A 12,243-nucleotide genomic window follows, 5' to 3' on the forward strand; every position below is an offset into this window, starting at 1 on the left:
ACCATTAGACTGATTTAAAGTAAATCTAAGCGCTGACAAATAATTGCCTTGTTTTACTTCAAAGAAAGTGTATCTTATATGCAATGAAAATTTGCATGAAATATTCACTATTTTACTGGAAGATAATACTGTATTCACACCAAGTATTTCTTTATTTGAAACAAAGATAAATCTGCAGTTTAAAAAAAAAAGACAAATCAGGGAAAAAACAATAGTAATACTGTAAAATTGAACTCTGGGAAAATCATAAACTTGCTAATTTTACTAACAAATGGAAAAAACCCTAAATTTTACAAATTAAGGATTTTTTGCCTGAAAAAAACCTTAATGAATATGACAATACCTTAAAGGTTTGATCTCCTCAACAGTGAGTGGTGGTGTTGATGGTCTTCGCTGATCTGACTTTTTACGTAAACAAATAATTCTTTTCTCAGGTCGACAAGCTTCAAGTCTTCGTTCTGTTTCAGATAATAGATCAACAACTATTTTCTTATCTCCAACTGTTCCAGTAATGGAGTTTTTCTGACCAGAAAGTAAAGATGAACTCTGATCTTTTACTGAAGGTGTCATTAAGGTCAAGGACGGAGCAGAAGTTGTCGAATAATCAGACACTGACACTGTTTTCTTAACAATGTTCATTGAAGTCAATAATGAAGACGGATTAGAACTTGAAATCACTGGTATTTGAAATTCCTTAGGTAAAATGCTAACACTGTTTTTTTTGGTATTAAAATTCTCCACCGTGTTCATTTTAATTTTAGATTCACTTGTACTTGAGAGTATATTTTTGTTTGTGTTTGCAAGCACTGTTGTTTCTTGATGTGGATTAGTTATACCTACACCATTTGCCTTCTGAGATGGATTAACAATAATTTTTAGTCCTTGAGATGTCACCTGAAGGTGATTTTGACTAGATACCTGACCTTGACACTGGTTCTCTGACATTGAACTCACAGCTGATGTTGTGATGGTAACAGACGATGGTTTTGAATTCGAAATTTTAAGGGTCGATTCAGGCACATTAACCTTTCCTATAGAGCCAACATTAAAGTTGCCTTTATTTCCAAGTGAATAAGAATTTGTATTTTGTGTATTATTTTGACAGATTTGTTTTTGATTCCCTGGAAACAGAAGTGAAGTTCCTAATTTTGTCCCTGAAGTATTTGAATTCAAACTCTGTGTTGGCATGACAACAGTCTTTCCATTAGCTGAACTCATTGTCAGTAAAAGACTATTTCCAGATTTGATACTAGTGACTGAAGCTTGTGGTATAGTCAATACTGTAGATACAGAGGTAACATTTGCTTTCATATTGCCCACATTTTTCAATTTGCTTGGTGACGAGTTAGAAATAATAGTAGTCACTAATGATGAATTAGTAGTCACTTGCTGTTGACCTACATTTGCACTTATCCCTGAATTAATCGAAACTGATGGAGTTTTCACATTTTTTTCACATAACACAGTTGCTGGTTTCAATAACGAATTAGCATCTTGACCCAGTGGCATTGTACTTTTCAATATTGATTTAGTTTGATTGGCTGATGCAGTTTGTGAACTGACAACTTGACCTGTCTGGTTTAAACTCAAAATGATAGGAGACTTCTTATTGGCTGAACCCAAGCTCTGATTGACTTGTCCTTTATCTACTGGAGTTTGCTGTTTTGAACCTGCTGTAGAGTTAGTACTGAATATAACAGCAGAACTTACTGATCCTTTTACACTTGAAACAGTAGAAGTTGTACTTCTAGAAGACAAAAGTGGCCCTGATTGAGTACCTGACTTAGTCGTACTTCCAGTCAATAAAATTGGCCCTGCTTGAGTACTTGACTTAGTTGTACTTCCAGTCAACAAAAGTGGTCCTGATTGAGTATTTGATTTGGCCGGAGATTGAATAACCTGTTTCAGCAACTGCTGCGGAACTAAAAATATGTTGCCTTGAGCATCTTTACATCTGTAATATAATGTCTGAGGAGAGGCTGAGGTTGCTGTTGGTGAAGCTGTAGAGGCATTTTGAGGTTTAGATGTTGATTGTGCAGACTGCACTAAATTAGCAGATGGCGTTTTTAAAATGTTCATAAGTTGTGACTGTTGATTAGCTCCTACACATTTAGAAGTTTGTGTTGCAGGCTGTACGATACTGGACACTTGTAAAGTAACAGCACCAGATCTAACTGAAGGTTGAACAATAGATGTTTTAGCCTGAGATACCAGCAATGTCGGATTAACAAACATAGTATTTGGTTTTGTTGAAGTTTGTAAAGTTTGCTGTACTACAACAGTATTAGATTTTGATGCAGAAGGAACAGTAAGTGGTCTGGTTGCCTGTGGAACAGTCTGAATCAGCAACATGTTTGACTGAGTTTTCTGTACAGTTGGCTTGACAATCATTGTATTGAGTTTGTTTGTCTGTATACTAGGTTGAACAATGAGGGTATTATTACCAATCATTTGTTGCCCTAGGATCACATTACCTTTAGACATTTTTATAAGAGATTCTGATTGTTGCCCACTTCTATTTATAGCATTAACTATAGGCTGAACAATAGCAGTTTTAGATGTGGATGAAGCATTCACTATGCCTGTTTTGGACATACAAGTCTGTGCAATTACATGACTATTCTGTAAATTTCCACTTATAATTCTCATCTGATTCTGACTTGGTGCTAGTTTTGTACTCAATGAACCAATGCCTTGTAAAATCACAGCTGCATTTGATTCCTTTGGATTCACAGAGGAAGGAGATTTGTCTCCCTTTTCACTACATATTATAACTCCCTTTAATGGTGTCTTATTTCTATTATCTCCCCTTGCATCAGGAAAATTTGGATTTGTCACAGACCCGACACCTCCTAACACAAGTTGCACAGGAGAGCCATTTATTGCATTGCTTATTGAATTTGTCAAAGAACTACCATGGTTCTTTATCTTATCGGAAACATTACTGCATGTTTGATTTGAGATCAATGTTTGCACAACACCAGTGCTATTTTTATCAGCTACACATGGTGAAACATTAGCAGTTGCTGCCCCTGAAATATGTATTCCATTTACAGAAGGTGTCACTGTCACTTTCTTTTGAGGTGACTGTTTTTCTGGAATGGTAACATTATTTTCATGCACTGTGTGTTTGTCAGATTTTAACTGATTCTTAAGATCAAAAGTCACTGGCAAAGAAACTGTAGTCAATTTTTCATCAATTTTCTCCTTTTCCAGTTCGATATCAACAAGCTGAAAATTACACAAGTAGAGAATAGATTTTCAGTAATCATATGTTATATTGATTCGAAACTCAGTAAAATCAAGTCCATTTTTCTTAATGAAATTAAATTCAAATTCAAAACTATGAAGTAAACATATAAAACCATTACTTTAGGTATAAAATTATTCAGACCAAACAATAATATATATATATTTTTTTTTTCTGTTCCTTATTATGCTTCTTTTTTCTACCCCCATTATTTTAAGAAATAACGATACTGTATTTGAAGAGGTGTTTGTTAATTGTTTCTTTAAAAATTATTTTAAGTCTTTTATGGAGATTTTTTTCTTCAGAAACATGTAAAATATTGCCTCTTCACAGTATTACTGTAATCTGTTAATGAATATTAAGTGATGATGATTTGGTAATTAGAAGAAAAAGATTTTGGTAAGAAATTTTACAAGAAGCTAACTTTTGGTATTTCAGGTTTACAGGCTTATATTTGATTCTTTAAGAAAGATCTTAAAAAGACAAGAAATATTTTTTTTTTTTTAAATAGATACCATAAGGATGATAATGGTTCAGCCTGGTTTTCATTGACCCAGAAGTTTCAGAAAAGAGTTTTGTAAAAGTTAACATAAAACAAACAAAAACATAAAGTACTATATCAGATCATACCAGATACTTGAATTTACAGAGTAACAACTGTCATTCAGTACAGGCGACTACTTTTTCAGTGACTTTCTGTCCATTTATAGTTCCATAAAAATTAATGAGTATAAACTCATAATAAGGAACAGTAAGGAAGCCTAAATACCATTCATTTTTCATTATTCCAAACTATAGGACTGTAAGTCATTATTCACATTTTGTTTTTATATCTCTAGCCGCAACAAACAACACCCAACACAAGCCATGATTGTACATTTTACATATTTTGCTAATAACATTTTACATGTGTATCTTTTGTCTACTTACTGTTTCAGATCCAAGAGTTTGTAATCCTGTGTAAGTTCTATCAAGCTAAAAATAGAATAAAGAAATACATATTTTCAAAATTTTGCTTCAGACATTATCTCTTATAATAAGAACAATAAACAGATTATCATTCTTACTGTGTTGAAGACCTATTGGTGGCCTTTGGCTGTTTTCTACTCTATTTTCAGGTTCTTGTCTCTTTGACATAATCCCCATTTCCATGCACATTCTCAATTTCAGTTCTCATTATTAATATTATAAATATTAATGTGCAGAATACACATCCAAATGTGTACAAAATACAATAAGTTAAAGTTTGCTTGTTACTGTTAGGTAGGAGGACCATAACATTAGTATGTTAACACTGCCTCATTCTTTATGGGCCTGTTCCAAGTCAGGGGCCTGTAATTTAATGGTTGTCTTTGGCTCATGTCTATTATCTGTGGGGTTTTTTTTTTGAGAAATTGAATAGATATAAATAAGGTTCTTGTTTGAATGGCCCTTTTATAGCTAATTACAAGGCATGGATTTTCAACCAAGCAAACATATTTCATACATGAAGTGTATATTCAAGTATAGGTAGAACAGCTGTAAAATACCTTGTATAGATTTTTTCAATTTTCATTTTGAATAATATTTACTGCATATTCAAAACTTATTATTAGAATGGACAAAAAATGTGACATTAATTGTTGGGATTTGAGTTGTGAATTTGAGTTCTTATCATTGCCATACTTACCCAGTTGTATTGTTAGCATACAAAAACTCACAACAATTTCTGAATTAACAGTATGTCTATAGAGATAACTGTATTTTTTTCTATACTTTTTAGTAATATGAAAAATATAATGCATGATGGATCTTTAAAATATGTGACACCATGTCAACCTTTTGTGCATTTTTTTATGGAAAAACAAGCTAACATTACATACTTTAAACAAAAACACAGCTGTACATTTAAGCTTACTTTTAGTTGATGAATAATATCCACCCTTTTGTTTCTCTGATCTTTAAAATGAAGTTGTACCCTGACTGGGAACTCACCCCATCCTCTTCTGGTTAAATGGAATGGAGGTTGACTGTAAATAAAATACAAGAAAGAGGTTTTATTTGTATTGATTATTTGTACAATTTAAGTTTTTCTAAAAGTGTAACTCAAATATAACAGAGCCTTTTAGAACCTGCTACAGTTTGTCTTTTTGAAGAAAATAAGCCATCTTTTACAGATTACAAACTGCTTTGCTAAAAATCTGTAAATCTTTTGTGTTTTGTCGTAAAGATTTTGCATACCCAATTCTATCAAATAAAGATCTAGATAAAGGAGTAGATCCAGTAAGGGCTGGTTTTGGCCGTAAATTTCAGGTTCCTCTAATGAAAGATTATGGACACTTTTAAAACACATAAGTGTCTACTTCAGTCGATTCAATTAGTTGATGTGAAAGATTTGAACTGATTTTGTCATTTAAGACACTCAAATTCAAGCTTGATATGAAAAATCTATCAAATATGCCATAATATGTAATTTTTCAGATGTTTTTTGTCAATCAAAGTGATGGATATCACTCATGGAAAGATTGGAAGAGTAGTTTGAATAATTTCATATCACTGTATGGTGGGGGAAAAAAAAAATATCTAAAAATGTTGTTTTAGGGCATTTTGTAAGTTGAAACATAGGTTATATAACATTGCAGATTAAAAGTTGTAGAGTGTTGTTTGATCAATTTATAAAGGTAAACGAAAAATAAATTAAAAAAACTGATTTTATTGAAATGTGGATTTTGTCTTTCGTGATTGTCTGTATAATTATGTAAGACTGAGGTTGATAAGTAATGTGGTCAACTTGATTGGAAGTTTAGGAGGTAGGCATTGCAATTAAAGGTCTACTTGTCTCTGATTGTTTGGTGATACAATGTAATGACAGTTGTCAATCATACTAGTATTGTATCAATACTCAATTACTTAATCAAACTAATTAAAAAAAGCTTGCACATAAACACACCTTAATGACATACATTCTTAAATGAACTGCTTAAAAATATACCCATTTTTTCACAGTTTATATGTGTATTATGTACACATACATGAGAACTATAGGGAACTATAGGGAAATATATTTCAGTGCAGTGAATACATCTAGTATCTAACCTGTCGTGTTGTTGGAGAGGCCAGTGCCTTAAGAAAGATTAAGAACAAGTTCCAATCTTTCCAAAAATGAAAGTGGCCGCATCTGTGTTCACTCTCAACCTTTATATATGTTATGTATTATCATCAAATACAACTTATATTTAAATATTAAGAATTAACAGGAATGTGGCAACTTCCATTTAAGATGGAAACCAGCTAAATTTAACTCAAATGCTAAAATTGTGAAGATTTTAGTAATTTAGCATGTCTTAATGATGCATTGTATTGTCAAAAACAGCCCATATTTATGTAATATCCAATAAATGGCTAAAAGTTTATATTTTAACTATTTTGTAAAACTGCTATATTTTTGGGGCCAAAAAGGGGTCTAACTGAACCTTCTCCTTAGGCTTTGGTTGCCTCTAGTCCATAATTTATTCAACTCTTGTAACTTATTGCCTTACAGTTAATGTTGAAAGTAAATGAAATCTCATTGGTCACAGTTTTGTTATATTTAAAGCCATCCATGATGGAAGCAACATGCCCAAATAACACTCCCCCAACAGTAGCCACAGGCAAGTCACCTACCGTTCTCAATTCGTTTGTGCAGTCATTAAACTATGAAATAAATTCAAGAACCATGGACAAATGCCTGACATACCCTTTCAACATGAAGCATTTGTGTATAAGATGTGATTTATTCAACTAGTCTACCATTTAAAATATAAAGCTTTTAGAAATACCATTCACCATTCAAAATGCATGCCTATGTCTCCCACAATAAAAGCATTGTGAATTTCCCCCTGAAAACTTGTATAGTGAAGGAAACTCAATAACCACATTTTGCAAAATTGATTCCTTATTTTTAGTGATTTTTGCTTAATAGAAATAAATTGCTTTGCTGAGCGCAGCTGGGTACAACCGCAGATGTCCAACCCTGAAAAGCTGGGGCCAAAATGGACACAATATTCACAATTGATACAGGTCTGAATTTGGATTGTAATTAAATTTTTGACACATAATAGGTTTCTGACACAGAATAACTGTAGTCAAAGAAATCAAATTGGTTATATGATTCGAATTTATATTTATATATATATATATATTTGTGCAATACCCTAGGTAGTTGTGAATTGACAACACCCCCCCCCCCCCCCCCCAGCTAATGACAGCTAATGAGTGCTAATCACCTTAAGACAATCATCATTTCTTAATACATAATTTAAAAGCAGTGTAAGGGAGGTAATCAAACATTGCAGTCTATGCCAAACTGTATAAGGGTTTGTCTGACCAAAACAGAAATTTGAAATTTTCTGCTATATATGTAACACTCCCAAACGTGTCCTTCCCCCCAAACGTGTCTATTCTCCCCAAACGTGTCCATAATATTCAATATTCCCCAAATGTGTCCGATTTCAGAACCCCCAAACGTGCCCGATACTATTGTTATTCGCCCAAACGTGTCCACTTTTAAACGCCAGAACGTCTCGTGTCTTTTAGCGCTAATACATGTCCTATATTATTACATTGGTTGCAATGAATTACATTGATTTCCCAGTTAGATATAAACCCATAATTTCACATGTTAAATAAATGTGGTTATTTCACTCTCTGACGTCATACAACAATAGGCGTTGTCCAGACGTCGATAACAGCGGATCAAAACAAATTGTGAATGCGTAGAAAAAAAGATATAGTTCCTTACATGTTTTACATTAATTAAAAAAATAAACCATTTGCCAATGTAATAAAAAGAATAACTAATTAAAGAATTCAAATATCGAAAAATATTCACGCATTCGTAAATTAATGTGTTGTTCGGTCACTCGTTGAATATTTTTCTCTATTTGAATTCTTAGATTAGTTATTCTATAAATGTTATTGAAAAATACCTTTTTGGTAAATAACAAACAAAGTTCATCTGCACTGGCATACAATTAATCCTTTTCAACTATATTTTTTCCTCTTTTATTTCCTTTTCCTTGATTAATGGACCTTACCAAGATCTATGCTCTATGACATACTTATCTGTCTCAAACTGTTTTTACCTGTAAAATTTTTACCTTACTTCCACTAAATCATTAGGTCTATAACTAGGATGAAGAAAGAACCAAACTTTCTTTATATAATGATCAATTCTTGGTTCCTCCTTGGAGCCTCTCACATACACCATCCATTTGTGTGTAGACTGATCATTCTCCTCCCTACGGTCCACTGGTATATACCTACAAAAATGAAAGTCAGTTTTATCAAGAAATTTGTGAAATGCTGATCCTAAATTCTCAAATTGCAAAAATAAAACATGGTGATTATAATATAGGCTGTCGTCCATTGCTTTTTTTTCTAGATAAATATCTATCATTTGTGACAAATTTTATTTTTCCAGGGCATCAATTGTGCCCAAATGTAGATTTCATTCCTCATAAATAGTTGTATGTGATGTTTCAAATAAGAAACATGGGACTCAGGAAAGGTAACTTTAATTTGCCACTACGGGTGGTGTGAATATTGTGTTGTAAAGGTTTAAATATATGCAGGACTCTCAAATTACTTCTACAGGTGGTCTATGTTTTAAAAGTGCCTTCTCTGTGTACCATATTATAATGAAATAGCCCTATGCATATTTATTATCAAATTACTTATGTTACCAGTTACATACAAAGTACATCAGTTCTTAGAAAAACATGGTATTAAATACAATAATTTCAATAATAAAGAATATAGATATAATAACTAATATCTTGCTTCCACTGTGAAAATCTACCAAGCATCAAACCCTGGATAACACTTGTTAAAGATTCACCCAGTTTTGGCTTTTGCCACTCAACAAAAATAGACTTGTATGCATCAACATTGTTGCAACTGTTCACTGGAGTTGTTGATATACTTACAATCACAATGCAATTATTCCCAAGTTAACAATTTTTTGCTATGTATTTTATATATTTACAGATTTCTAAATTCATTCATGGTTGGATTTTAACAAACCATGTGTTTAAAGACAAAGAATGGTCAAATGAGTTTTGTTAATTTGCCTAAATTTGGTTCAGATGTTTTTGTTTTCTCCTGATGTGAACACTTCTAATATTTTTTCACAATTTAATTTGGTTAAAATGTATAGCAGTTTTCGGACAAAAAAATAATACTTGTCAGTGTTCCAGCTAGGATTTGAAAATAGAGGGGCGCGTTTTTAAAAAGGGCACTTTAGCGCGTTCTCACTGAAAAAAATCAAATACTTAATATTACCACATAAAGACATATTTTTAGCAAGCATGTAGCTAAGTTAAATGGCTATTATATACAAGTTTAAAAATCATTTATTTACAACATATAAGTTAAAATCAAACTGATAGCAATAATAGACATTGACTATATTCATTTCTCTTTCAGAACTACAGATTTTTTCAAAGAAGAGTTAAAATGCAAATAAATATTAAACAACAATGACAAATCTTCTGTTTTTCTTTTTGAAGAAGGTTGTCACACATTAGTTTCATCACAGTTTAATTTTACAGTTGATATTTTTGTTAATGTCTGTGTTTTCAAGTTTGCCCTGTGACTTGTCTTTATCGATTTGACCTGAGAGAATATTTTCTCCACCTCTGTTGTACTGAGTGTTTGTACATGTCATATTGCAACACTGAATAGTTTTGCAACAAGAGGGTACATAGATAATAGGTTTATATCCTAATGACAAGGTGAATGCAATAGCTCTAGCAGACTAGATAAGGAACGATCTGTAAGTTCTGCTGATGACACAAGAGCTATAAAGTCCTGTTATTGAATAAGGAGAGTTTCAGGGTCCATGTCAAATGTATTTGCCAGAGCTTCTGTCTCTGTATAACCATACATTGTTTCACTATTGTCTGTTCAATTCAACAAGTATCTCCGTATATTTCATGTTGAGCGTATCTAATAAAATCAATAAGTTTGTCAAAACGGATTTCAATCACAGGCACTTGTTTCTATTCATTGGGAGACCCCCCTATCAACGTATATTTACGGAAATATACATTGATAGGGGTCTTCCAATGGATAGAAACAAGTGCCTGTGATTTCAATAAGAAAATTGATACAAAAATCGGACTTTCGAGAGCTCCGTAATCGGCACAATAATAAATTGATTCAATTTTGTAAGTTTATTATCATCTCAACAAGCATCTCCATTTACTTCATGTTGAGCGTATTTAATAATATCAATATTAAAGTTAGTCAAAACGGATTTCAATTTAAGAAAAATTATATAAAAATCGGACTTTCGAGTGCTCCGTAATCGGCGGAATTTACAATAGAAGAACAATTGCGATATTTGATAGAAACCTTTCTTCTTCTTGATTTTTCATAAAGGTAAAGAATTAAAATTTTTTTTTACTTTTGATGGTCATTATTCTTGAAAAAAGATGTAATAGACTGGCAAGTCTTTGATATTTTCTTGTCATTTCCGAGTTGGTCAATTTTTCTTTTTTTCGTCGGCATTTTGCGTGTTGACCTATTGGAATTATTCTTTTTAAATGAACGTTATTTTTATAAATAACAAATACAATAGAAATGAACACCGTTCACATTTATTTTATAGATTCTATTTTGCATCGTCAGGTGTTAAAATAATCAATTCATTTAACTTCGATGTTTGGTGCTTCAGGGCAAAGGGATTAGACAGGGTCGTAAATTAAGTAATTGACTCTAATCAAATAGGTGACTATAATCATGTAACAAGTGTCAACAATTTTAATCTGTTGTCTTAATGAAGTGTGTGTATAAAGAACTCAACAAAATGGCGACGATATGAGGAAAAAAGATCGTTTTTAAACTTTTTTTCAAAAGGGCACAGAGGGGCGCAGGGGCGCTTAAAAAAGGCAGAGGGGCGCAAAATTTCGGGGGCGGGGCGCGGCGCCCCTCCATTTCATGCTAGCTGGAACACTGCTCGTGTTTGAATTATCATGACATTAAGAACACCAAAAATATATAGTGAAACCCAACACAATTGCCAGTAAAGTAAAACAAATCAACCATAAGTTTTCCAAAATGAGAATAAATATTTTGTGCCCTGATGAACTCTCTGAAGTAGTGGCACCCATTTTGTCTGAAATCATATTTTACATCATTTATCATCCTGTACCTATTGGGAACGATTTATGACATTTCCCCTTTTCCCTTCTTTAACATACTTTGAGACGTTCCCCATTACAATTCTCTTCTTCGTTTTAAATCTTGAGCTTCTTCCCTCATCTTGATCCGTCTTCATCTTTTCATTTTCTATATTACCAACTGGTTCACATTTAGATATACAAGGATTATCAATGGACACCTACAAATAATATAATTCAATTTCTGCTTAGTTTTTATGTCCCATTTATGGGCATTATGTTTTCTGGTCTGTGCGTCCGTCTGTGCGTCCGTTCATTTGTCTGTTCGTTCGTTTGTCAGTTCGTCCCCCTTCAGGTTAAAGTTTTTGGTCAAGGTAGTTTTTGATGAAGTTGAAGTCCAATCAACTTGAAACTTAGTAAACATGTTCCCTATGATATGATCTTTCAAATATAATGCCAAATTAGAGATTTTATACCATTTTCACGGTCAACTGAACATAGAAAACAAGAGGCTGTCACAACGACAGCAAACCGGATTTATTAATATTTATTTGTGTCCTGGCAATATCACAAGAACCATTACTGATGAATGGTGAAAGTGAAAATCGTCAATATCAAATTTGACCTCCATATTGTCATCAGTATCAACATCTTAAAATTTGAAAAGCTTAGATTGAATGGTTCATGAGTAAATGCAACAACGTGAATGGAAACGCCATTTCACAATCTTTCAAGAACCATAACTCCTGAACGGTAAAAGTCAAAATCGTCATTATTGAACTTGACCTCTAATTTGCCATCAGTAACAACATATAAAAATTTCAAAAGCTTTGGTTGAATGGTTCATGAGAA

The 12,243-nt window shown here is 32.6% G+C and overlaps 1 protein-coding gene across 1 annotated transcript in view; it reads right to left on the bottom strand.

Moving 5' to 3' along the window:
• The window catches only part of LOC143063483 (uncharacterized), a 43,369-nt gene that overhangs the window by 24,273 nt on the left and 6,853 nt on the right, over positions 1–12,243 (bottom strand). Inside the window, exons 6-10 of the mRNA XM_076235662.1 lie at positions 11,473–11,612; positions 8,368–8,529; positions 5,148–5,259; positions 4,181–4,225; positions 344–3,231 (exon numbers count right to left, since the gene is read on the bottom strand). Of these exons, the coding sequence (XP_076091777.1) occupies positions 344–3,231; positions 4,181–4,225; positions 5,148–5,259; positions 8,368–8,529; positions 11,473–11,612 (3,347 nt within the window). The remainder of the gene's footprint in view (positions 1–343; positions 3,232–4,180; positions 4,226–5,147; positions 5,260–8,367; positions 8,530–11,472; positions 11,613–12,243) is intronic.

Source organism: Mytilus galloprovincialis, chromosome 2 (assembly GCF_965363235.1).
Source record: "Mytilus galloprovincialis chromosome 2, xbMytGall1.hap1.1, whole genome shotgun sequence".
Taxonomy (NCBI): domain Eukaryota; kingdom Metazoa; phylum Mollusca; class Bivalvia; order Mytilida; family Mytilidae; genus Mytilus; species Mytilus galloprovincialis.